Below are 26,497 nucleotides of genomic sequence, written 5' to 3' on the forward strand. Positions count from 1 at the left end.
CAGTGAAGTAATAGGTGCTGGGAGGGCACCTTTAGAGGGAAAGACTGCAGCCATTTGAAAAGATGGTTGCTTAGGCCATATTTATAGAGGAGTCTCCAGGAAAAAACACTTTGAAAGTGGTGTTCTAGCTGTACCAACGTCACAGAGCGTCACTTACTCCTGGAAGCCTTCACCTGTGGGAGGACACAGCTGAGGACAAGCACAGGCTGCAGCTCCCAGGGAGCCCAGTCCAGCGCGGGAGACGCTTTCTAACCGCAGAAAGGGGTGGCCGGTGAGAGGCGCGTTCCCTCCACCCCGTCCCGTCCTGGCGCGGGGCCTTTAGCAGACGGGGAGCGTCACGCATTGATTGGGCGGCTGAGGGCTGAGGAAAGGACTGACGGCCATAGATGTCACTTTGAAATTAGCTTTAAAGGTTGGTATTTAATTTGTGTGTAACAGATGAATTGCCCCTACTGTGTAGAGAACTTAGGAAAAGCTGTGTAAACTGTAGGCAGTTCTCGGGCTCGGGATGGGCTCCGGAAGAGGGCCTGTGAGGTGCAGACGCCCCTGCAGAGCACTTAGTCTCCGGCTGCCGGAGGACGCTCTAATGATCCTGTCTGTGACGTTTGCCCAGAGCTGGCGTTTGTAGGGTCGTGAAAGCTCTGGGAACATGCTCTCTCCTGGCCTTCCTGAGCTACTCAGGCATTTTTACAGGAAGAATTACAGGTTAATGGTTTAAGGAATAACTAGCTTAGTTGCCAAATGAATGCATGTGTATACAGTGAAACAGCTTTATATACCCTCTGGTACGTGTTTTCCTGGTAGGAAAACAAGAGCAGCTACCTACTCTGGCAATCTTAAGTTCTTTTTTCTTTAAAACATTTCACAAGTTAGGGTTAATACCCCTCATTTTTAATTTTATTGAAAAGCAGGTTATATTTTAAATTTTAAGATAACTCATTGAAATAGTTCTTTGTAGGCAAAGAATTTTATGATATAATCTGAGTTTAACTTACCACCTGGGTCTTATGTGTTTAAAAATTAAAATGTAGTGATAGTCCAGTTCCCAAAATATAGCAAGCAGTACGCTTTCTGATTGTGTGGGCAAGAGTGCCTTCTATTTCTCTTCACTCAAGCCTTTTTGATTAGAAAAGCTGGCAGAAGTTTTGTATTTGCTCTAGAGTTATATCCAGGCCAGGGTCTTCTGAAAGTAACGCCTACAAAATGTTGGCATTTTAGACACCTGCCTAGGGTGCTGATGAACTCATGTGGGACTGACCAGCCCTACTCATTGGAGCCCTAGCTCATTGGAGTTTGGCTGCTTGGCAACATTTGATGACTAGGAAATGGACACATTTCTGCTCCCAGGTGGTGGCAGACAAAAATTCAAATGGGAACACCTTTGTTCTATCTGTCAGATGGCTGAGTTGGTCTTTTTTTCCCTCTTATGGGCCCCCCTCAAATAGCTTAGCTTGTATCTTTACTAATTACCCTTTGTGTTTTGTCTGCTTGAAACTGGACAACTTAAAATACTTGCCCAGTAATGAGAGACGAGCCTGGCGCATTGAGTGTCCTTGGGATTAGAGTGTTCTTGGGTTACAGCTCATTGCCGGCAAGTGATTGAAGAAGGTGCCTGCTCCTGCCCCTGCGCTTGCTAAGGTCCGAGGAGTGGCTGCGGGGTAAGGAGTCCTTCCTCGCCAGACATGGTTTGTGTTTCTGAAGAAAGCCTGTCAGAAGGGACATTCCACCCTCTGTTTTCTTCTTGTTCATGCCTCACATTCAACACTGACGTTTATAGGTGTTTAAGTCTAGTATTGACATGCAGACGATTATAAAATCACTTTTGAGAAAACAGTTTGGAAGAAATGAGGGACAAATTCTAAAGTATTTTCCATCTAGTGCCTGCACTGTAATTGTACAGGTGTGATTTTTCTGTTCAAGATAAAGAATACCTCTTTATCTTTTGCTTAAGAAGGCAGTATTCTTAAGCACCAGGGATTATTATCAACACATAATTATCTCTTAGGGGAATAAAAATTAAGAAATTAGTAAAAAAAATTTTAAGTCCTCATTCGAGGATATGTTTTATATAGATTTTAGAGAGGGGGTTGGGGGAGAAACATGGATGTGAGAAACATCCATGTGAGCCCTGACCGGAATTGAACCTGCAGCCTTTTGGTGTAAGGGACAATGCTCCAACCACCTGAGCCACCTGGCCAGGGCAGGAATTAGTCAAATATAAGAAAATCATGCAAATTTAATGAATGTCTGGTAAGTTGTTAATTTACCTAAAGGAAAAATACCTCAGAAATTTGGAAAGGGATAATTACTCCAGTTCTCTTATCCTCGTTGCTCTAACTTAGAGTAGGAGTTGGCAAACTGGCTCACACGCCAGATCTCACTGGCTACCTGTAGTTGTACGGCCTGTGAGCTGAGAAAGGATTTTACATTTTCAAGTAGTTGGGGTAGGGGGAGAGGAGGAATAAAAAAAAGTACTTTATGACATGAAAATGATGTGAAATTCAAATGTCAAGAGTTCATGAACACAGGTGTCTTGGAACATCACCCTGTTCATTTGTTTGTATTTACTCTCTGGTCCTTTATGGAAATTTGCTGACCGTAGTTCAGAGTGTAAGACAATTTCCCAGGTTCAGCATCTCAGCTTTTAGGGTCCTGTTTCTTTTTTTTTTTAAAATATATTTTATTGATTTTTCACAGAGGGGAAGAGAGAGGAATAGAGAGTTAGAAACATCAATCAGCTGCCTCCTGCACACCCCCCATTGGGGATGTGCCCGCAACCAAGGTACATGCCCTTGACGGGAATCGAATCTGGGACCCTTGAGTCCGCAGGCCGATGCTCTATCCACTGAGCCAAACCGGTCAGGGCTAGGGTCCTGTTTCTGACATTTCTGCCTTCATTCCTTCCTTTTCCTCCTCTGTATGTACTATGCCTTTGACCTCCATATGGATGACTTGCCTTTGTTGGTAACAAGCTAAGAATTCTGGCATTTTGTACTTGAACTGTGCTGGTCAGAGCCTCCTGGATGTCCTGTTGGCACTGCAAACTCAGTGTGGTTCAGATTTGATGAGTTGTCTACCCTAAGCTTGTCTTACTTCTGTTCTTGGGTTCTCTGTCTCTGTCCCCTGGAGCTGAACAGCCTTGGTGTCCTCCACCTCAGTCCCATCTCGTCTCCCCTCTGCCCTAGATGGCCACTCCTAGTTCCTGCTTGAGTCCTGCAGTTTCTTACTCAGCTGGTCTCTCACCTGCTCAGGGGTTCATTGTAAATACCATCTGAGTGCAAGAAGATATGTTGTTGAGCTACTTGAAAAGAATCCAATGGAAATGCATTTTTAACAAGGAGATAAAGCAGAGCATTGTATGGATTATGTCATTGCTTTCGCACATCCGTTGATTGTGTCCCTAATGCTAAGTCACAGCACCTCTTTTAAAAAAGACATTCAGATCAATCCCGGCATCCAAGGCTGTCTGAGAGGACTCCAACCTTTCTTTTTTTTTTAAACTCCCGCTCCCCTTCTAAAGTTCTGCCATCTCTACACCAAGTAGACCAGGCTGCCCAGAGCCGTCACCTCCCTTCGCTCTCATTTTCTCAGGTGCTTGTGTCACTGCTTTTCTTGGAATGCCCTCCCTTTCCACGTTGCCCCGTCATCCGCGAGCGCCTGCCTCAGTTCACTTTAAACAGCTGTCGAGGGAAGACCTGCCCTGTGAGGACACGGATCTTCCTTTGGGTTTGCATGGGGCTTTCTGTTGTCACCTGGACCGCCTCTTACTCTTATCACTGAATTGGTGAGTGTTCTTACCTCCTTGGTTAGATGACAGATTCCTGAGGATCAGCTCTGTTTCCTTTCTGTCCTCTGCTCACACAGCAGGTGGGTGCTCGCTCAGCTGCCTCACCAGGGTGCCGACTGCTCTGTGTGAGCTGGTTCTGGGTCTGAGAGGGCATCTGACCTCTGCTAGGCAGTTGCTGTCCAGTCGGAGCACTGGGCTTGCACTGGGTGAGCTGAATGCTTGCCAGACATTACGTTGGCTTCTAATACTATTTCCTGGCAGGTAACCTTGTTTCCACAATAATAATTTAATTATGTCAATTGTTAAAATGAGAGCAAATTACCCTCCCCCCAACCGCCTCCCCCGAAAACCGAGTTGGATTCTTTGGAAAGATTTGATAAAGGTGAGTCACTAAAATAATGGCTGTAGAATTTAGATGTGGCTGCAAATAAGTAAAAGTTGGAGAGGAAAAATAAAAATAGTCCAAGACTCTATGTAGATTGCTTTACAAGGATTTCTTACTAAAAATGGAAGTTGGCCATGATGCATTTATAGATGTGGTGTAGACCAAGCAGAAGGAATGTTACTCTGCAAGGAACTTCATCATCGCTCCTATTCGCCAAGTGCTTTGGCTCATAGTAAAATGGGCAGATAGATGAATGCACATTTATGTGTTAAACTTACGTAAAATGTTTAAGGTACGTATGTACGTTTTTTTTTATTTTGCACTTGAGCTTTAATCTCTTTTTTCCTGTGACTTTGGATATGATTGTTTTGGGTATGAAAGCTGCTCCAGTGAGTGCTCCGAATTGCGTTATCTAAATGATCGGAGGAACATGAGGTCCCGAGGGCAGATGCCGGGTATAAACAGAGCTGGCCATCCTAGAAAGAGTTTCCGAGCTGGATCATACCTGCTTTTGGGGCCTGGCACCTGCCTCCTAGGGATGTCACCTGTTGGTAACGTGACATTGGAGGTAGTAGGTGTTCAGCATGTCGTTAAAGTTAGCTTTGGGATCTCAGGCAAGTTTTTGAACTTTATTGCTTAGTTTTCCATTTACACTTGATTGATGAAGAGACTCCTGAAGATAAATTTCTTTTATGTAAGTTATTTTACCAGAATCTGAGACTGAGTCAAACCCGGAATATAGTACTTCCTCAATACATATTTGAATTAGGGTCGTAAGCCACTCTACATAAGAGCTTGCATGCTAAGTAAGCAAGGGCGAGCTTTGCATATTTGATATAGAGTGTGAGGGAGCCTATGAACTCTACCAACTTAGAACAACTTTGTCAGACAGAGATGAGTCATTTACTCAGCAGCCACTGGCCTTTGCGGCACTGTGCCTGGGCCTCCTCTTCCACGCTTTTGTTCATCTGCCCCGCTTTATTTTTTTTAAATATATTTTTATTGACTTCAGAGAGGGAGAGAGAGAGAGAAACATCAATGATGAGAGAATCATTGATCGGCTGCCTCCTGCACACCCCCTACTGGGGACTGAGCCCACAACCCAGTCATGTGCCCTTGACCGGAATCAAACCTGGGACCCTTCAGTCTGCAGGCCGATGCTCTATCCACTGAGCCAAGCCAGCGAGGGCACCTGCTCCACTTTCTGTAACCAGTACTTACAAGACTTAAATGTGTTTTTTAGGTGAGGAGTTTGGGGACAGTGAAGGGTAGAGAAAATCTAAAGCACTGAGTTATGTACTTTAGATAGGCTAAGTGCTAAGGTGATCAGAGGCAGGTATGGGAGAAAATCAGTATTTTAAACAGTATTCGGTAAATGTTTGATTCCAGTTGTCGTCCTACTAACACTATAAGGACGACCGCTTTTCAGTAGCATCAACAGATGGAGCAGCTGATAGAACCTGGCTGATTTCTGTTGCTACGTGGTATTTTCAGTTAATATTTTACTTTTCATTTTTGATACAGTATTATAAAACTACATTTTTCCTTTTAATTGGTGATTTTAAGAGATTTGTTTCATTCCTATTCAGATTTTATTTTTACAAAGGAATTAAAACAGTATTTTACATTATAACACATGTTTCTGGAATGTATATATTTCATTAACATACTTAATTGATTTTTTAAGTAAGTACCTGTGATCCAACAAGTTTCAAATAAGACCTTTTCCAAGAGAATATGCATTTTTGATATATATACTTCACTGTCATTTTTTAAAATCCAATTTTATTTCCAATTTAATTTGTGACTTTTTCTGCACCTGATTATTTTACTCTGCAGCTGTATAATGGGATGTTGGGTGGCAGAGGGTACTGGGACCATGTGAAGCAGACTGAGAAATGTGTGTGTGTGAGTGTGTAAAAGATGAAGACACAAGCGTGCGGCCAAGAAGAATAGTAATGCTTTTAACTTTTAAACCACTTCATTGTCCTTGGGAGCTGGCATATGGTGCAGTGTAAATGTGTTCATGAGTTAATAAAAGCTGTTCAACAAAGCTTCCTGAGGAATAGATTGTGTTAATTCTTTTTAACTATCATGTTTTAAACTGGGTAAGTATGAATGGTTGTCCTCAGCCTTAGATCACTTGGTCATGGTTTGCGATGTGTTAATTCAAGGTGGGAAGTGTCGGGTGGGCCAGTGGCTGGGGAAACGGGTGTGTGGGCGCTGGTGCTTACCACTCCAGTCTGTCACTTCCATGGGAACGTGGTCCTGGTTTTGCCAGCTCCTCCTTTTCTATCCTATTCCTAACCATAACTCCAGGTTTTACAGGAAATTGATTTTTAAGATGTTGGCAACTAATTAAAAGACATTTAAACACCATGAATCAAATGTAATGTATTTAAGTTCTGATTTAGATAATAGGTTTTGGTTCTTTAAAGATGCCCTTAACTGTCTTCGACCTCTGGCAGTGTGACTTGGTGTCAGCTGTCGGACTGCCACTTTTTCTCTGGGTGTCCGGGTGATTCTGGGCAAAGACAACTTTGGCTGGAAAGTGGCGTTTTATTTTGCTCGGAGTGTATCTATGAAGTTCACATCAGAGTGTATGACCCATGGTCTTGGAAAAGTATGACCATGGAAAAAGCTAGGTGCTCTTCTATACAGGGCTATGGCACAAAGGGATGACAAAATGCTTTTGTTTTTTTTTAAATACATTTTTATTGATTTCAGAGAGGGAGGGAGAGAGAGAGAAACATCAATGATGAGAATCATTGATCGGCTGCCTCCTGCACACCCCATACTGGGGATTGAGCCCGCAACCCCCAGTGTGTGCCCTGACCGGAATAGAACCCAGGACCTTACAGTCCGCAGGCTGATGCTCTATCCACTGAGCCAAACACGCCAGGGCAAATGCTTTTGTTTTTGACCAGGCTTCATGTTTCATAGAATGGAAGCCAAGTTTTCCATTTTGTCTTTTTCACTTTTCCACTCACTCTAGATACGTAACAGCAGGTCACAGATAAACACACAGGTCCACTTGTTCATCCACCTTCAAGTCCAGGGACAATTAGTCACCTAGTCCCCCTACCATTTTTCTGAGGTTACAGGTCCCTAGTTCCTACCACTTTGGGAAAACTTTGTAGAGGTTGGTGTGGATGAGAGCTTCACAATGAAATTGCAAGAGAAAGCATGGCCCCAACAACAGAATCTCGACCTGGAACCCTCAGTGCTCATCAACTGGCGTTTGTCTGCGTCTACCCCAGAATGAATGCCTGGTTTTGTCTGTGTTTGGAGTTAAGTTTTTAAAGCACTCTCCTCGACCCTCCCCTGGCTGTTAAAACACTTTAAGTTTGTCAGGTGAGGAATCCCAGGCACAGCTGTAAGGGGATTGTGTTCAGGTGCCCTATGTGCAAATTATGAATATAAAACATCAGTACTGGTTTAGGTTCATGTTCAAAGGTGAGTTTCTGTTGAGTGAAAAGCTAAATTTGGGGATAGGATCTTTGCCAGGCAAATGGTACAGGAAAGATGTACTTCAGCGTCCTTCTAAAAAATTACCTGAACCCGTTAAGGAAATACATGACCCAGTAGTAGACGGTTTTGTTTTTCTTTCGCTCGTGCACTGTTGCCGTCTGTTCTGTTAGCATGTTCATGTGGAAGCGGTGTCAGCTATGCTGTCTTGCTAACCTTTGGTACCAAGTTTCCATCAGGGACAGTCTTAAGTCTGCAGACACTGGTGGCGCTGTTGGTCTCAGGAATGTGTTCTCACCTGTGAACTGACAGCCAGGAGCTTTTGCAAATTCAGGTTAAGAAGATTAACATGAAGAAAAGAAATTCCTCTTAATACCATTTCTTTATTAAATATTTTATCTGATTAGGATGGAATAATTGGAAGCTGTAATTTCAAGGTCTTCTACCTTTGACATCCGATGGAAGCGGTTCTGATCCTTGGGAAAATTAGAAAGTTTAAAAATATTCCAACCAAAAGTGTTTGCCTGAGGAAATATCCCAATTCTAGGATCTTTTATTATGACTTGGCCTCCTTGGAGAATTAGAGTTGGTCCACCAGGAAAACTCTTGTGTTTACATGTTCTGGCCTCAGTCACATGGAAAAGTCAAAATTGGTATCTGGTTTAGAAATGGTTTTTCTAGGGACGTGAAGTTGGAACCCAGTAGGATGAAGGTGAACCACAAATGGGCCTGGTGGGATGTTCTCCCTCTGTAACCTTACGGTCTAAACCTGGTTCTCAGGGGCTGTGTGTTCTGCCGGCTGAATCAGGGTTAGAGAGAGTGGTCTCCCTTTTATAGAAGAAAAAACAACAGGGTGTCACAGCAGCCCAGGAAGCGCTCAGCAAGGGCTCTACAGGCATCTGCAGAGGAGCCACTGCGATGGAGGAGAGGTTTCACAGACTTGAGTGCCTACCAGGTGCCAGCTCTAGCATGTGTTAGGGAATGCGGGGGTAACCAGACAGCCCCAGTTTGGGGGGAAGTTACATTCGAGGAAGGGAGACAAACCAAATGCTACGAAGAGAAACAGCCCGCTGAAGGGGCAGAAAGGGCAGATTTCCTTTTCATTGGAGTGCTCGGGCGAGGCAGAGACTCGGTGCGGGGACGGCGCAGGGTGCTGTTCACTGGGGCTGAGCGGAACGGGTGCGGGCCTGGGCTGGGAGCTGTACCGACCATGCAGTTCAGCAGGCGTGGCTCTAAGCCTTTGGCCAGCCTTCCTGAAAGAGCCAGTGTGGGAGGGTTCAGTGCTGTTTGCCCCTCCGCTTTTTCTTTTGGTTAAGCCTCACCTGAGGCTATTGTTTCCATTGCCTTTCAGAGAGTGGAAGGGAGGGAGGGATGGGGAGAGAGATGTCGATGTGAGAGAACACATCCGCTGGTTGCCTCCTGCACACCCTAACCCGGGGCGGGGAGCAAACCTGAAACCCAGGTAAGTGCCCTTGACCGGGAATTGATCCCGAGACCCTTCACCCAGTGTAAACAGTTAATCAACTTTACCAATTTTTCTTCACCTCCACTCTCCCCTCCCCATTTTTTGCTGGATTATTTTATATATTTTTAACTTTACCTATTACTTATTTTTAGTGTCCAATCTCTTTTAGTACAGAAAGGGTGCAGTGAAAACGTATCCACGTGCCCAGGCCCTTGGGGGGGGCCCGGAGCAGTCAGTCCCTCTGCAGGTTCTTGAGCCCTTCCTCCAGGTCTGCGGCGGCACCCAGCCTGCTTCCCCCCACGGGCAGCCACACTGGGGGAGCCTCCGGTGGGGAGAGCGGGCAGCTCACCTGGCAGGCTCTGTCCCAGTGCATCTAGGGCCTGGGACACAACGGCACCACTCCCTCTTCATCCTCCTCAACTTTGCTTTTTATTTATTATTTTTAAAAATATATTGATTTTTTTACAGAGAGGAAGGGAGAGGGATAGAGAGTTAGAAACATTGATGAGAGAGAAACATCAATTAGCTGCCTCCTGCACACTCCCTACTGGGGATGTGCCCGAAACCAAGGTACATGCTCTTGTCTGGAATCGAACCTGGGACCCTTCAGTCCGCAGGCCGACGCTCTATCCACTGAGCCAAACCGGTTAGGGCTCAACTTTGTTTTTTAAATGTAAACCTTTGGAGGATTTGCAAGAATGGTTCAATGAACGCCTGTAAACTTTTTGCCTGGATCACTATTTGTTAGAATTATCCATATTTTAGCTGCACCATTTGAAAAGCGTAGGCATGTTGACATGCCTTTCTTAGGAATAAGGGCTTTTTTAACTAAAACAACCATTGCACAGAAATTGGACATTGATTCAGTATTATTTTTAAATTTTCACTGTACGGTCAAGTTGATCGTTATTTCAGTAATACCCTGTAGTTTTAAAAGCCAGTTTTCACTGAAGGCTCGTGCATCTGGTTGTTTGGCCTCCTTGTTCTAGAACAGTCTCAGGCCTTTGTCATTCACGACGGTGGCCCTCTGAAGAGGACACCCACGGGCTGCAGAGCCCCTCCATTTGGGTTTGACTGGTTGCTTTCTCATCGATGGAACATTTGGCAGGAGTACTTCATAGGGTGTCGGTTTGTCCCACTGTTGATGTTAGGCAGTCATTTCATTTAGGTTTTACCCGTCAGATTGTTCCATGGAAATGTCCTTTTTCCTTTTGTAATGAGCAGGTGGTTTATGGAGTGATAACTTTGAGACAAGATTCTTTCCTCCAACTGTCTGCCACTGGCTTTAGCATCTGTTGAGGATTCTGAAGCAGTTATCAATCATTACTGTAAAGCAAATGCAGATATAAAATTTCACCTGTAAATATTTCATATGTGTCTAAAAGATTAGGCCTTTTGAAAAAGACAGCCATAGTGCCTTTATGCAACCCTTAACGTCTAGTCCAAGTTCAGATTCCCCGATTGTCTCCATTGTTTCTCCATGGTTTAATGGAATCTGAGCCAAACAAGGTCAAGACCAGTGGTCGGCAAACTGCGGCTCGCGAGCCACATGCGGCTCTTTGGCCCCTTGAGTGTGGCTCTTCCTAAGCCTTAGGAGTACCCTAATTAAGTTAATAACAGTGTACCTACCTATATAGTTTAAGTTTAAAACATTTGGCTCTCAAAAGAAATTTCAATCGTTGTACTGTTGATATTTGGCTCTGTTGATTAATGAGTTTGCCAACCACTGGTCTAGACCAATGGCTTCTTAAGTGTTTTACTCTGGCAGTCACGTGCCAGGTAACGACGTCTTGGTCGATGACAGACTGTATACATGGCAGTGGTACACTAGACAGCCCAGGTGTGTAGTGGGCAGTGCCAGCTAGGAGTGTCTCTGTGGTGATTGCACAAAGACACAGTGCCTTTCTCAATCTCTCCTGCCCTTAAGTGGCATATGACTGGAACGGCGCCCCCTCCCTTCTCATTTTCTGAGTTTGGTTAGTCGTTTGCTGGTGATTTACTGTTCTGGGTACTTCCTGTAATAGTAGGTAGAAGAACTTGATTAGATTCAGGTTGCTTTGTTTTGCAAGAGTTCATGAGTGTTCCTGGGTGCAGCCTCCCATCAGGGCCCGGATGTCCGCCTTTAAGAGAGAAGGTTCGTTCTCAGTGGTGCGGGCACTTCACCCATCCCTGCTGAAGTCCCCCTCAGCCTTTCATGGAAGGGCTCGGCACCTGTTGTAATCATTGCCTGGGTTCAGCATCTGGTAGGGTGCAAAGGGTGATTTTCTAATTGCAGCATTCCTTCTGTATTGATTGGCCAGTTTTTCTGACTTGTGTTTATTTCAACTTTTTAATGTGTATCTTTCTGGAAAGTGTTGAAAGGATGTTCCTTATCTTTACTTCACAGAGCATGTTTCTGGATTCCCTTAGTGACCCTGTAATATGTCCTCAATTTTATCATCTGTAAATTGGTATTAATTACCATGCCTACGTCCTGGGTTTTTGTGAGGCTGAGATGAGCTGACATGTAGTGTAAAAACGGTGCCTGGTGCTAATGTTGGTAAATACAGTTATTAAAGTAACTTTCTGTCTCGTGGGGAACATTTCACTTCAGTCTCGTGGGGAGGTGGAGAAGGAGGGTTCTTCCTAGGCGACGCCAGCAGAGCGCGGGGACTGTCTGGAGGGAGCTGAGCGGAAGTGCTGCTTGCCCGCACTGACCTGTCCTGACTGTGGAGATGACCATGGACAGAACGCACTGCGCGAGGAGGCCTGTGCTGTCCCTGCACTGAGGTGGACGTGACACTCGCAGTGGTGACATTGGAGCACGTTCGGAAGTGGAGTTAGGACAACAAAGGGAAGGGGGCCCGCCTGACGGGGTGGTCGGGATGGATGATGGCGTCAGGCCGGACTTGACTGCATCTCGGCCCAGGAGATGTTTATCTGAACAAGGGCCGTGACCTGCCTCGTAGGCTCCACACGCCCTTCCCAGGGCTGTTGGACGTGCTGAGCCCTCGGTGGGGGGAGATGCCCTCTTCCTGGGCCTGCAGCCTGCCCCCTCTTACTGTTGACTGAGAAGCCCACTGTGCATGGTAGTAGAGGGTGTTGGAAGTTCAACACTGTCCGTCAGGCACTTCGTTGTTAGCATTTGATTCACCCATTGAACAAGCATTTGAGCACCGGCGGTGGGCAAGAGTGTTCCTGACGCAGCCACATCGGTGAACAACACAGACAAGAACCTGCCCTCGGGGAGTTCACATTCTGGTAGTGAGGAGACAGCACAGTGAGTTTTCCAGTAAGTTAGATGGTGTTGAGTGCTATGGAAAAACATAGCAGGAGAAGGAGGAATTGGGACGGTTAGGAAAGGTACTTTTGAGCAAAGATTTAAATGAGAGGAGCAAGTCTGCTAAATCTGGGAGTGGACTTTGCATAGGAAACAAACAGCCCGTGTCAAGGCCCTGAGGTGTGTTTGGTACTGTGTCCACGGTGACTGAGAGGTGACAGCTCGCCGTGTCAGTTATTGCCTGTAGTGGGCCAGGCCAAGCCTTTGGGTGTGCAGGTGAAGAGGCTGGGCAGTTAGAACTGGATGAGGGGGGATGTGATTGGACCAGGGTGCTAGCAATTGAGCTGATAAGTGGTCTGATTCTGGATATATTTTGGGGGTAAAGTCAACAGGCTAAGTAAGGATTGATGTGTGTGGGTGAGAGAAGGTGAGCAAGCTGTTCAAGGACGATTGATACTTTGGCTGGAGCAACAGTGAGGATGGAGTTGCCATTCTCTGAGATGAGGCGGACTAGAGTAGAACAGGTTTAAGGGGTGGGGGCGAAATTATTTCTACTCCCAAACCAAAGGATAGGTGGTCGCAAATACTTCATGCAGTAAGAACAGTAGGTTTTACTATGAGAACTCTTAGATCTGTGGACCACACGCGCCAGTTCTTTAACCTCGTGTCTTAGGGATGTGGGAGTGGGCGTGAAGGAGGCCTGGCTTGGGTGGGCTCACAGAGCTCATGGTGACAGCCAAGAGTCGAAGAGACTTCGGGGCTTGTTTTTTCCCTAAGAGAGAATGAAGGCCGGAGTCTTGGGCTTGAATAGTGAGAACCTGGAGACGCCTGGTCTTGGAGCTGACTCATCAAGGTTCTCCGGTCTTCGGATTTACTTACCTAGGAAGCCTGGACCGGGACTTCTTTTTATTTTGAGTCTCTTTACTTTCCTGCATTCACACATCCATCTACGCATGATCACACATAAACGCCCTCGTTCAGTTTTGCCCTGTGTGCTGTTGGTAGTCTATTTGGTTAACTGTGCTTTTCATTGAAGGTAGGCTTGTGTGGTGACGGCGGGCAGAAGCTATTTAGACAGACGCAGTGCCACTGCTGTCGTGAACACAGACACCTGCACCCTGGTGCAGGTTATCTGGCTTCATGGGTTCAGTCTTCTCATCTGTAAAATGATCAGCATAACATACTATGCCCTGGTGTTATGAGGACTAAGGTGATGCTCACGGCACTAGGCCCAGTGCCTGCAAGGTGTCAGCTTAGGTCAGGAAATCTCAGGTTTTAATTTTTCATGTCCATTATTTATAACATCTTTGATAACCGCTTTTTCATGAGTGAATAGTGCTGATCCTCTTGAATTCTTCCCATTAAGAGTTAACGTAGCTGTTTAGTCCTTGGGATCATGTGATATGCTGTCAGTGTGCTGTTGCTCTGATATTTCATCTCTCAAAAAAATAGGTTATTGGAGTTTGCTCCACATTTGTGATCCATTATCATCCACAAGGAGCTTCAAAGTTGGCCCCATATACAGCCCTCTGGCCTTCTTTCTCTGAGACTTCTTTAAAAAACAACAACAAGCCAGCACTGTAAGCCAGACTTGTAGTCAATAGAAGCAGGTTGAATGAGATGTCTTGAAGAATGTGTATATGTGTATGAAATGATAAATCTGGTGGTTTATGAACTTTTGTAGGTGAATATTTTATTTGAAGAAATGGTTTACTTGGGATGTGGGGACTAGAAATCCTCAGGATTCAGTTTGACTTTCCCGGAGTTCCTGAAGGGTTTCTTAGATTTCTTGGGTTCTCGGTTCTCTTAACAACTGGAAGAGCTGAGGTTGTAGGTGTAATAGAAATGTTTTTTCAAAGAGATGTAAGGGCAGACTCTTCAAATGTTTTGGGACTTACCTCATATGGTTTCATGTTGTCCTCTGCTGCATTTGTGATTGAAATTGCCTGGACTGATACCGGTTGCATTAGGGGCTCACTTTGCTTTAGTGTCACCATGACCCACGCCATGGCACAGTGAGCCGAGGGTGAGGAGGGCCTCGCTGAGCATGTACATGCGCGTCCCACGCGCCGTTAATCTGCTTCACCAGCAGAACTTGCTTTTCTGGGGCCTCAAATCAAGATGACAAAAGGGAAGCAAAGGGTCTCTAAGTAGAATTCTGTATCAGTTTAATTTTTTTTGGTGTTTTACTTGAATAAGTTGACTTAAATGGGAACTAATAGTTGATGAGTGGTTGGGAGCCTCTTCAAAATATTTGTGAGAGAACTGTATATTTGATACATTATTTTATCTAGTTCTTTTTTTTATCTATAACGAGGATCCTAGCATGCCTGGCGTGCGGTTGACAGTTTAATTTGAAAGAAGCCCATGATCATCACTAATAGTTTTCACAAGTGGAAAGTAAAGTGACATTCATTGAGCACCTGCCTGTGGCACTGGGCAGTATTCTGTGCTGTCTACATGTTAGTTATTCCTTATTAAACCATCAGGAGCGAGGTGGTGGTTTTATTTCACAGGTGAGACGGTTGAGGCTCATAAAGTCAGGAAATGACAGAGCTCGGACCCCAGCCCAGGGCTCACTTGCTCTCTCGCCCAGGCCGCTACTCATGTCAGCTTTCAGAGGTGCTCACAGCCCTTCAAGGAGTCGCTGGTGAAGTGGGTCTTGTCATTGGATCAGAAGATGAACAGGACTCGGCAAGCCTGTTTTCCACGGCGCTGGCCTGGACCTGCTCACATTGGCTCTGGGTGTGTGCTTTTTAACTCACCTCCAAACTAAAAGTGTTGCTTGGTCACTTTTAGGGTCACTGGACTCTAGCCTTAGCCAGGCCATGTGCCTCAATGAGTTTTTTATGACTCGGAGTCTGATGGCTCTTGTTCTCTGTTTGGTTTTAAGACAGTGGCTTTCTCTGTAGAGGGTGGACATCCGGCCTGGATTTTACAGATTGTCCTAGAATAGTACCCTAGTTCGGAGGAGAAATTAAATGGTTGACCTGGATATTAGAAGGAAGATGTTGGATTTGGTCGTTATTACTAATTATAAGTTGAATTCAATAGCTGATTTAAATTTGGTCTTACCTGTTTTTCTCTTTCTAGCTGTTCAAACATAGCAAATATGTGTATTTCTTTGGATTCCTCTCTGGGAAGGAGGCCTCAGGGGGTGAGGAGGAGCCTGCTGGTTCAGAACACCCCTGTGTTCAAGATTTGGCTCAGTCTGTTCTGTCCATTGCCACTAGGGGACCATTTCTTTATACTTTCTACAAATACCACTCTCGCTATAGAAATGATAGTTTTCTTAAAAATGTGCTACCAATGAGCCAACCCACATACTTAGTACGGTACCTACTGTCCCACATTTCTCACTTGAGGTTTACTTGAACTGTGAACCAGCTTAGTCCAAGAAATTCAAAACAAAACAAATATAAAAGCTTCATTTTTAGCTGAAGAAAAAATTTTTCCATGTGCATTCTTTTTAAAAATAAAGGAATGCTGGATAGTGTTCATTGTAGAGTTGGCCCTCTGTAGCCACAGGTTTTGCATTTGCAGATTGAACCAAAAGCAAATCAAAAATATTTTGGGGAGAAAAACATGCCAGAAAGTTCCAAAAGCAAAACTTGGGCCAGCCACAGTAGGCTGAACCCACGAGGAAGAAGTGACATGGAGGCGCTCCCTGCCGGAGCCACATGCAAATGTGGGTTATATGCAAACAGGTTTGGGTATTGCGGGGAGCCTGGAACCAAACTCCCTCCACCCCCCACCCCCAGGGGCAGCTGTTCTATTGTAGAAATAAATGTTTGCTGTTTTAAAGGGAGAGAAAAAATGTGTAGAACTGATACTGTATATTTTATTTGGAGTCACTTTTAAGGATTGCACAATTTTCTCCTAAAGTTCTGAAGTTCACAATGTGAAATATTAAGGATTCTCTATTTTTCAACTAAATTGACCTATTTTTGGTTTTGTTTTGTTTTTCCTTTTTCAGTCTTTACCAGGTGCTGGTCTCTGGATGGTTTTTGCTTAAATTGGAAAAACCTTAAACCTGCCCCAGACCTGCATGGCACCCGGCGGGGGCTGGTGGCAGTGGCGTGGGAAGCGTTTGAGGAAGCCTAGGCGGAAAGTAGACTCGGGGTCAGCTCTGTCCCCCCTCCCTCCGCCTGTGGGCCGAGCTGGAGCTGCCCTCCCCGCTCACCGTTGTTCTAGAGCAGTTAGAGGGGAGACCGCGTGGAGTCAGCACTCAGCAGGGAGCAGCACAGCTCAGGCCTGCGACTGGACGAGTGGGACCTGCGCTGAAGACAGTGTTGACAGCAGTGCCGCATGGCGACGGGGAAGGGCGTGCTTGTGGCGTTTCTAATAAAAAGCCGCTGCGGCTGCTGCCACAACACACATCCCCCCTCCCCCTCCAACTCCCCCCCAAAACCCACTCTGGGTGTTTGTCCCTTCCCAGAAACACAGGGTCTACTGCTGCCACTGAGAAGAGTGACACCCGAAAGGCCCTCTGACCAGTGAGCTGGGCTCGTCTATGTTGAAACAAGAGGCCAAGGGCACGGCCTGCATGTCGGGGGCAGGGAGAGCTCTGGAAGGCAGGGTCTCACCTGCCACAGTTCTCATTCTACCTGAGGACCTGACCCTGTTAAATAACTCCTGTTTATTGGTCATCTGATTAGACTCTGTTAAAAATTAGGTGGTTCTTTCTAAAAACTATCCAAATATTTTTTTAAAAACCAGAAAGTTTTTTGTTGAGGGGAAAGTGGACACGGAAATCTGACTGCCTTCAGGATTTGGCAAGTATGACATGATGGAAACCCCGCTTCCGCTGTGCCCTAGGCTGTGGGCTATGGTAGTGGCTCCATGCCAGTCATGATTGACACTGGCTTCTAGGAGGAAGGGTTTGACCACTTTTCCTTGTATAATTATTGCCATGCTTTATGCTTAAAAAGACATCAAGATGGCATGAAGACGTTTGCTATCTGGGCAGCTGTATGAATGAGGCCCTTTCCCAGCGGTGCAAGGTGTGGGCTGCAGTGTTGAGTACTGTGGTCCATGGTGAACAGCTTGGAAAGAGGTAGCTTTAGTGTCATTTCTAGGACTTGAGTTTGCTACTTATTTTAAAAGAAAAATGCCTAGATTCATAAAGAACGTGCTTTGCCAAGCATAGAAGAACATTTCACTCTGAGGTTGCTGCTGCATGTGGAAGGCAGGGCTTGTTTATTTTATTTTATTTATTTTTTTGAAGGCAGGGTTTGAATAACAATGTTCTTCATGTTGATCTGTGGGCTACAATCATAATTAACTTTGAAGATTCAGAATTTATCTCTTTTCCAGGAGAAAAACCATCAAATGCGTAAACTTGATTTTAAGTACTTCTAAATATGTTTTGCAGAGTGATTTTCTTAATCCAGATTGGAAAATACCTGTCTCACTGACTGAAGATGATTGACAGATGTCTGTTTTGTTGAGATTTGGAAGATATAATAAAAAGCGAATTATTTTTCAGTCTTCCAGGAAACTTTCTCCTCTTCCTCCTCTCCTTGCTTTCTATACCTTTCAACAGGAAAGCATTAAAAGAAAAAAAATATTCAACAAAATCAAGCCTTTGTCGGTGCTTTTATCTGCTCAGAGATTCTCTTGAAAATAATTGTCTGATGAAGAGGAAGGAAAGGAAACGAGCTTCTTGAACTTTTTAAATCATTCAGTGTCTGCTATCGGAAGAATGAAATTTGGGGTTATTTTTTGAGTTGTATATTCCTACTTTTTGTGTGTGTGTGTGCCGAGTGCCTTTTTTCCCTTTAGGGCAGGAGTCGCTTCACAGTTTCTAGGTTCCTGTGTGATCATTAGTACAGATGGACATTTGTAGTAGGAATCTGGGAACATTTCAGAGCATTAGATCTGCACAGACTTAGCAGTGCTGCTTTTCTGTTCGGGGTATATGACAGCACCTGGGAAGAACCACCTGTCTGTTCTCTCCAGGGACTTACCTGGCTGTCACATTTCTCCTGGGATTTATAGTATTTGAAGATTCATTTTGATGCTCTTTATGAATAATTAGTGTTTTTCCCCCTTTTAAGGTGCTTTTAAGATCTTGGCGCCTGTTCCAGTCTGAGACACCATAGTAAGAACGAAAGGGCAATGTCACGGCCAACAGTTCTTAGTTGCTAGAGAAGTTAGGCCATTTAATTATGAGGTCAATTAATTTTTATTCTTAGTTCAAAATGATAAATTTTTTCACTGACTTTTAAGTATCAGCTGTGATAGTATAGATTGCTCTTTCCTGTGGAAATGAAATATATTTTCAGAGTTTTTTTTTCTTTTTATAAAGAATGTCTTGTTGCGCCGTTTTGCTAGACTGAACATTTCCTCGTCGCGTGGTGAGCGCTTCCTCTAATTCAACCTTTGTCTTTTGTCTTTGCTGCCTTGCAGGGCTGGTACAGTAGGCTTCACTAGACTTAGCTGCAACTCAGAATTCTCCTCCCGCACCTGGGCAAATGCTGACGGTCTGTGAGAGTGGATTAAGAGTACAAGCTAAGTTCTCAATCCCAATTAAGAAGCGGAGGAAAATTTAAACGGTCTCCTTCCGAGTTTATCACACCACCACCATCAAGACAGCAAACCAAAGGACAAAGACTGCCTGCTCTGTGGCTCTGTAGTCCCGCTCCCGTACGGCTTACAGCCCTGGCTGGGTTACTAATGCGTAAATAACAAGTCGGACACTTCCGTTGTTGGACACCGTTATTCACAAAGTGACCAACATGCGGGCTGTGCTGGAGACGGCAGACATTGCCGTAGTGGCCCTCTACTTTGTCCTGGTCCTGTGCATTGGCTTCTTTGCCATGTGGAAGTCTAATAGGAGCACCGTGAGCGGATACTTCCTGGCCGGGCGCTCTATGACCTGGGTAGCGATTGGGGCCTCTCTGTTTGTGAGCAACATTGGGAGTGAGCACTTCATTGGGCTGGCGGGATCTGGAGCGGCGAGTGGATTTGCAGTCGGTGCGTGGGAGTTCAATGCCTTACTGCTGCTGCAGCTTCTGGGATGGGTTTTCGTCCCGATTTACATCCGGTCGGGGGTGTACACCATGCCTGAGTACTTGTCCAAGCGCTTTGGTGGCCATAGGATTCAGGTCTATTTTGCAGCCTTGTCTCTGATTCTCTATATCTTCACCAAGCTCTCAGTGGATCTGTATTCAGGCGCCCTCTTTATCCAAGAGTCTTTGGGTTGGAACCTTTATGTGTCTGTCATCCTGCTCATTGGCATGACTGCCTTGCTGACTGTCACCGGAGGCCTTGTTGCGGTGATCTACACAGACACTCTCCAGGCGCTGCTCATGATCGTTGGGGCCCTCACACTTATGGTTTTTAGCATGATGGAGGTTGGCGGGTTTGAGGAAGTTAAGAGAAGGTACATGTTGGCCTCACCCAATGTCACTTCCATCTTGTTGACATACAACCTTTCCAACACCAATTCTTGTAAAGTCCACCCTAAGAAAAATGCACTGAAAATGTTGCGGAGTGCGACAGATGAAGATGTGCCTTGGCCTGGATTCCTTCTCGGGCAGACCCCAGCCTCCGTGTGGTACTGGTGCGCTGACCAGGTCATCGTGCAGAGGGTACTGGCAGCTAAAAACATTTCGCACGCCAAAGGCTCCACTCTGATGGCTGGCTTCTTGAAGCTTCTGCCCATGTTCATCATTGTGGTCCCAGGCATGATCTCCAGGATCCTGTTTGCGGATGACATAGCTTGCATCAACCCGGAGCACTGCATGCAGGTGTGCGGTAGCAGGGCCGGGTGCTCGAACATCGCGTACCCGCGCCTGGTCATGAAGCTGGTCCCCGTGGGCCTCCGGGGCCTGATGATGGCGGTGATGATCGCGGCTCTGATGAGTGACTTGGACTCGATCTTTAACAGCGCCAGCACCATCTTCACCCTGGACGTGTACAAACTCATCCGCAAGAACGCCAGCTCCCGGGAGCTCATGATCGTGGGGAGGGTATTTGTGGCTTTCATGGTGGTGATCAGCATCGCGTGGGTGCCAATCATCGTGGAGATGCAAGGAGGCCAGATGTACCTTTACATTCAGGAGGTGGCAGATTACCTGACGCCCCCCGTGGCAGCCCTGTTCCTTCTGGCAATTTTCTGGAAGCGCTGCAATGAGCAAGGGGCTTTCTATGGTGGAGTGGCTGGCTTTGTTCTCGGAGCAGTGCGCTTAATACTAGCCTTCACCTACCGGGTCCCGGAATGTGACCAGCCCGATAACAGGCCTGGCTTCATCAAAGACATTCATTACATGTACGTGGCCACCGCATTGTTTTGGGTCACTGGACTCATTACTGTAATTGTTAGCCTTCTCACGGCACCCCCCACGAAGGAGCAAATTCGTACCACCACCTTTTGGTCTAAGAAGAGCGTGGTGGTGGAGGAGAGCTGCTCCCCGAAAGACGAACCATACAAAATGCAGGAGAAGAGCATCCTGAGATGCAGTGAGAACAGTGAGCCCATCAACCACATCATTCCCAATGGGAAGTCTGAAGACAGCATTAAGGGCCTTCAGCCTGAAGATGTTAATCTCTTGGGGACCTGCAGGGAGGAGGGCAACCCCGCGGCTTCCTTAGGTCATTCAGAGGCAGAAACACCAGTAGACGCTTATTCCAATGGGCAAGCAGCACTCATGGGTGAAAAAGAGAGAAAGAAAGAAGCAGAGGATGGAGGCCGCTGCTGCAAGTTAATAGATTGGTTCTGTGGCTTTAAAAGTAAGAGCCTCAGCAAGAGGAGTCTCAGAGACCTGATGGAGGAGGAGGCGGTCTGCTTGCAGATGCTGGAAGAGCCTCCACATATTAAACTCATACTAGATATTGGACTTTTTGCTGTGTGTTCACTTGGAATTTTCATGTTTGTTTATTTTTCCTTATGAACTTTTAAGGATATGGTGAGACAGTAACTTAAGAAAATACTGGTCTTTGGAAAAAAAACTTACATAACTGTTGCATTTTTCAGGCATTGTTTACGCTGTAGGTTTTAGCCAAATTTTACTCAGCAGAACATCATCTATTTGCAAGACTTTATTTTCCCAGAGATGGATGAAAGTAAACTTTCAACCTAATTGAAGCAAAGCTTGTTTAATAGACTGAATTGTGCAAATATGGTTTAAAATTTTTCATACCAAAGTAAGACCAATTATTCTCACAGAACACGTAGAGCAGATATAAGCCGTCACGAGAAAGTGAACTGTCTGCACTGCCAGGTCCTGGTAGATTTTAGCCTGAAGTAGAAGACTTGCTCATTTCAGAGTATTTCCTGTCTCTGTAATCCCTCCTACCATTTAAAAAAAAAATTTGCACTTGTAGAGATTGTATAATCAATTCTGTACTGAAAATCTAACTTATGTGCTAGTGAGGTACTTGTTCCAGGACAAGTTAGTTAGTTGCCGGGTTCATTTGGTTAGCATGAGCCTGTGGATTCTGATTGCCAAAAGAAAGGAAGAACATCTTTCTGTAGCTATTCTTGTACCACCACTGTATGCAGTGTTGGGGGAAAGTTTGTTCAGTTCCTTTTTTCCCCACTTTGAATTTTAGTGAACCATACTCAAATGACCACCAAGTCTGTCTTTATAAAGTTATATGCCATTATTGTATTTTTAAGTGGTTATGGGGGGGAAGATGAAGTAAACTTTGCTGATGACCTCCACATTCATTGGCCAAATTAAGGTTGTTCATGTTGTTTGGGAGTTTTGCAGCCCCTAAGCAGTGTCAGACCAGCTTCCGCTGAGCAGGTGATTGCTTGTACTCCACTAACTCCCTAGGCACGTGCTTGGCATTTGGTGACGCTCTTGCGTAGCCAGATGCCTTCCCAAGTAGATCCAGTTGGAAGATATGTTCAGAAATTGAAGAAAAATTGACACTGCCTTAGTGCTGGGTTGCCCTGCTTGATCAGATCATGATATATGGAGGTTGTTTAGGCTTTAGAGGGAAAATTTAATTCTGAGATTATATTTATTCTTGATCAGTGTTTTTCTTGATACACCTTTTCAAAAGACTTACCATCCGTACCCGGCCTATACATTTTTGCTTAAAAAGTTAAGTGACTTAGAGCATGAAGATGTTTGAATGCAAACTGGCCATGAGTAACGGGACACTCAGTGCATGTTTTGCTGTGGGTAGATTGTCAGTATCGTCCTTACAGAATGGACAGCATGTGTGAGAGGTGCTGTGAGCAGGAGCTCCTGGTTCAGTAGCGTGCCTCCCGGAGGGTCACAGGACCTGTGTGGTCATAGGACCCTTTACCTTGACACGGCTTGGTTCACAGTGGCAACCTCCATCGATGGGATTCGGCGTTCACGGGCTGATGCCCCCTCACGAGGGCAAGGCGCACAGAAGGTGGTAGAGGGACGCTCCGCAGATTCTGGAGTTCAGTGTCTGTGCAGCACCATCCCCTCCCAAACTCCATGACAGATGAAGGGCACTGCCTGTGTATCTACTTTCTTTGACTTTTCTGTACTCTGATACTTTTTAAATCGCATGATTTTATTAAGCTTATATTTAGGCAAAATTATTACTTTTTTAGGTACTTTTGTAGGTTTTGAATCAAAACTCAGTCCTAATGACATTAACTATTTTGTATTCTATAAACCAGTTTCATTAATGATGGACTTGATTAGTCCAATGTTGATTTAGAAATGATCGGGGAGCTTCATGTCTTCCCACCACCAGGAGGCTTTCTGATGGACTGAGGCTGTAGCCGAGAAAACACTTCTTATGTGAATAGCATGGTTGTTGAGAGCTTACAGTGCCTTGTAGAATTTTTTCTCAATTTCACTCTTAAGGTTTATAAGTTGGGGGCCAAATAAATAGGGACCATCCTTTTCTTGCCTGGAGGCTGAGGCTGTGACACGTCCAAGGTTATTACAAACTCCACTGGGAAGAACAGACAACCAGGTGTCCACTCTGGACTCATGGTTTGTTCATGGTTCGTCCTTTTCTCAAAGAATGTTCCTCCTCTGAGATAACCTTCCGCATTTGGGAAATAGCAGGCTCTCTGATTTTTCAAAATGCCATTCAGTTGGAGGAATTAGCATTTTCTTTGATGACATTGCTGGTCTCTCAGCAGTGAGGATCGCCATACTGGCTGGGCAGCCTTCTTACCCTTTGTACTTACAGCACAAATGAGTAGGTGGTGTTTATGTAGACTCTCCCTTTGTTTTATGTTGTGTCCTCACTTTTGGAGTATTAGGGTCCCCCTGCCTTCTCTGCTGTTGTCTTAGTATAATAGTGAAATGCATCATCTTGTGTCTGTTCGTGTGTGTATATAGCAATAGGTCAAGTTTAGAGGACTAAAGCCTGTAAATAAGGAATGACTATTAGCATATCCATTAGGTTGTTTATTTTTTGCCGTGTAAACATCACTTTGTTTAGACTGAAGTCCCTGAAGTTTGTCCTTGTTGCTTCCCAGCAGTAGATAACGTGCTTGAAAGCATGTGGATTGCTGAGGGGCAGCTTCATTTCAGGGGTTCATTTTTCAGTCTAAGGTCATTAGAATGATTGTTCATGGAATGATACGTGGTCTGTTTTAAGCTAGCAAAAATGTTCATTCTTCACACTAATGAAATGAGTCCTAAATGGTATTGATCTCTCTATATAGACATGTATATATTTTTATATTGGTTCAAGCTAAGGTTCAGAATTGACCAAGAGGAATAGTGACTAAAATAGCTGAGAGTCAAAATGAGGTGAGGACACTGGTCTTCACAGGGGAGAAGATCCAGTCTGACCTGCGGTGAATGGTAGCCCCAGTCCTTAGATTTGTCCTTCAGGCCTCCTCGTCTCAAGGTCTGATGAGAGAGCGTATCACTCTGGTTTGCAGGATAATTCGTGGCTCTGTTGTGGGCCCTCTGATTCCTCTGTTCAGCTAAGAGCGTTTTGTCCTGCCACCCAAGAGCCAGCAGCTTTTGAAACACCTGAGCCTGTTTCCTGGCTCTTCCTTCCTGTGAGGTTGTCCCGCCGTCTCTAAGTTAGAGAGGCACCCAGCGGAGCAGCGACTGTGTCCTGGGCCAGATCCCACAGATCCGACCTCCCAGCACTTCCTGTTCACTGGCTCTGAGAGGGTCACAGTAGCCATAGCTTTTAGAGACGGCACCTCCCGTAATGAGCAGGGACCCACCACTTTGTGAAATCCACATTTTGAGGACTGAGTGGAAAGGTTAACAGCGCTCTAACCCGAGGCTGAGTGGGGAGAGGAAGCTGAGTGTGTCCTGGGCTGTGGGTGTCAAGTCTGCGCTGTTCTCAGGCACTCCAGTGCCCTCTCCCTATTCTGGGCGTGGGGATCTTACCCCCCCCCCCCCCCCCAATAACATTTAATGTAGGCGATGGGTTACCAGCCATTGGAAGATCAGGCCATCAGTGTTCCCACTGGGCGTGTCCGCTCACTGCTTTCCTTGTCCTTCACTCCTCTGTGCGTTTCCATCTGAGATGCGGCGACGGGAAAGGACCACCTGGGCGCCAGGCAGTGGCGTCTCCCCATGCCTAGGCTGGGGTTGAGGGGTGTATACAGACCCTTCCTGTTACGTCATGTGGCTACAGGGACTTGCAGGACAGGCTTCCCGAGGAACAGGAACACTATTTAGTGCGATGCGGAGAAGCTCCTGGGAGATACAGCGTTAACAAGTCGGTAAAGGACAAACGTGAGCTTAAAAGTGTGTAGAATCACATTCCTTGAATTCTCAGTATCTTGACTCTCAGCTAGTTTATACCCCTCCCCATATAGGTTAGGGTATCAGTGAATAAGATGCAGCCTGTTAAATCCCGGTTTGATGTTTGATATTGTAAAGTAGGAGTTTATGAACATATTTGAGGTTAAAATGACTAATATTTGAATGGTTTTAGGCTTCAGTATTCATAAGGTTTCTTATTAGCCGAATGTTAAATGCTTCATTTCAGTGTTGAAGGCTTGACTAGTGAGGGTGTGTGTGTCTGTGAGAATAGCCCCCTGTTATCCAGAGAGACCGTCTTCTCCCTGAGTCTCTCCCTTCAGATGCTTTCATTCTTCCCTGGGCTCGGCCTGTTGTCCTCTGAGCTCATTTCCAGGCTAATTGCTATGGTGTTAAAGCGCTGGTCTTGCACAGTGTGAAGACTTGTATCCAAATAATGACCCATTAACTATAGATGTGTCTAAAAACTACCGCATTTCTATTAGCTTCAACTGTTAATTCTCAAGAATGATTTTCTCAGAGTGTGTGTTCACTAATAAGAAAAGCCCTAATTCAGTATTTTATTCTCAAAACTTCTTTTTTAAAAATTAGGGAGACAGCAGTAATTACATTCATGAGACCTTTTGAAAAGACTGTGCCACAGTGCAGAGTGGAATGGTGTTTTGATGTCAAAAAGCCTTGTTACAGTAATTAAGGTAAAAAGTTGGAATAGTCTGTTGGCATCAAGAGAAACCCCTTTGTACTAGTTAGGTATGAAGTTGGACTACACGAGAAGTAATCTTGGTTCCTACACTTGGTTAGACTTAGTTGACTCAACCCCTTTTCCTCCATTAAAGTCCCGTCTCTTCATCGGCTTGCTGTTGGTCTGACTCTGCTACCTTTACTCCTAGAACAGCATTTAGCTACGGCCCCAAATAACTAACAGGCGTGGCCAGTGCTGTGCCCACACTCTGTTCACTTACTCCTCGTGTACATGTTTTTATTTAAGCTTCTCCCTCCACAGCAGGGAACAAGGCTTTCAACTGCTCATTGACTTCGAAAGGCATGTTGTGTCATCTGTGTTTTTGTTTCCATCTCAAATCCTTTATGAAGGATAGATTGAGTTTTCTGTTTGGGGTTAGACATTCCATTTATGTGGTAACTGACAGCCTTAACCATTGGCATGTAGTCTTTGATTCAGAAGTAAACTGTGGTGTATCTGTATCATTACTCATGTCACGCACATGACTTTCTAAGAAGCTGTTGACTTAACCCATGAGCCTCACTCTAAGGACTTTTGCAGTTTGTTGTGGTTACCATGTTTGAAGGAAGATGCTGGAGTAAATAACGCAACTGAAGAGCAAGTCGAGGCAAAGCACCATGGCCTCAGCTTCCTCTAGTGGAGTGGCGGTGGCTCTGCTCTCCTCAGAAAAGCGCTGTAACTGTTGCCATGACCCCCCCCCCCCCC

At 45.3% G+C, this 26,497-nt stretch overlaps 2 protein-coding genes across 4 annotated transcripts in view; both read left to right on the forward strand.

Moving 5' to 3' along the window:
* SLC5A3 (solute carrier family 5 (sodium/myo-inositol cotransporter), member 3) lies at positions 1 to 26,370 on the forward strand. Of its 2 annotated transcripts, none has more exons than XM_005860735.2 (2): positions 1 to 412; positions 18,776 to 26,370. In XM_005860735.2, exon 2 carries the CDS (start codon positions 19,105 to 19,107, stop codon positions 21,259 to 21,261), a length of 2,157 nt encoding a protein of 718 aa, XP_005860797.1. In that variant the 5' UTR covers positions 1 to 412; positions 18,776 to 19,104; the 3' UTR covers positions 21,262 to 26,370. The 2 variants fall into 2 exon arrangements, with proteins under 2 accessions (XP_005860797.1, XP_005860796.1); XM_005860734.2 differs by lacking the exon at positions 1 to 412 and adding an exon at positions 2,876 to 3,784.
* Positions 1 to 26,497, forward strand: part of MRPS6 (mitochondrial ribosomal protein S6) — a 54,525-nt gene that overhangs the window by 794 nt on the left and 27,234 nt on the right. The window contains exon 1 of one of the 2 annotated variants that reach the window (XM_014535186.1): positions 3,923 to 4,169. The exons of the other annotated variant lie outside the window; for it this stretch is intronic. Within the exon in view, the coding sequence (XP_014390672.1) occupies positions 4,080 to 4,169 (90 nt within the window). The 5' untranslated portion in view covers positions 3,923 to 4,079. Of the gene's footprint in view, positions 1 to 3,922; positions 4,170 to 26,497 lie in introns of those variants that run through there. 2 annotated transcript variants of the gene reach the window in all.

This window comes from Myotis brandtii, unplaced genomic scaffold (genome assembly GCF_000412655.1).
Source record: "Myotis brandtii unplaced genomic scaffold, ASM41265v1 scaffold139, whole genome shotgun sequence".
NCBI classification, from domain to species: Eukaryota; Metazoa; Chordata; class Mammalia; order Chiroptera; family Vespertilionidae; genus Myotis; species Myotis brandtii.

Excerpts from the sequence above, each read along its gene's own strand:
- SLC5A3 (XM_005860735.2), top strand. The coding sequence starts at position 19,105 with ATGCGGGCTGTGCTGGAGACGGCAGACATTGCCGTAGTGGCCCTCTAC.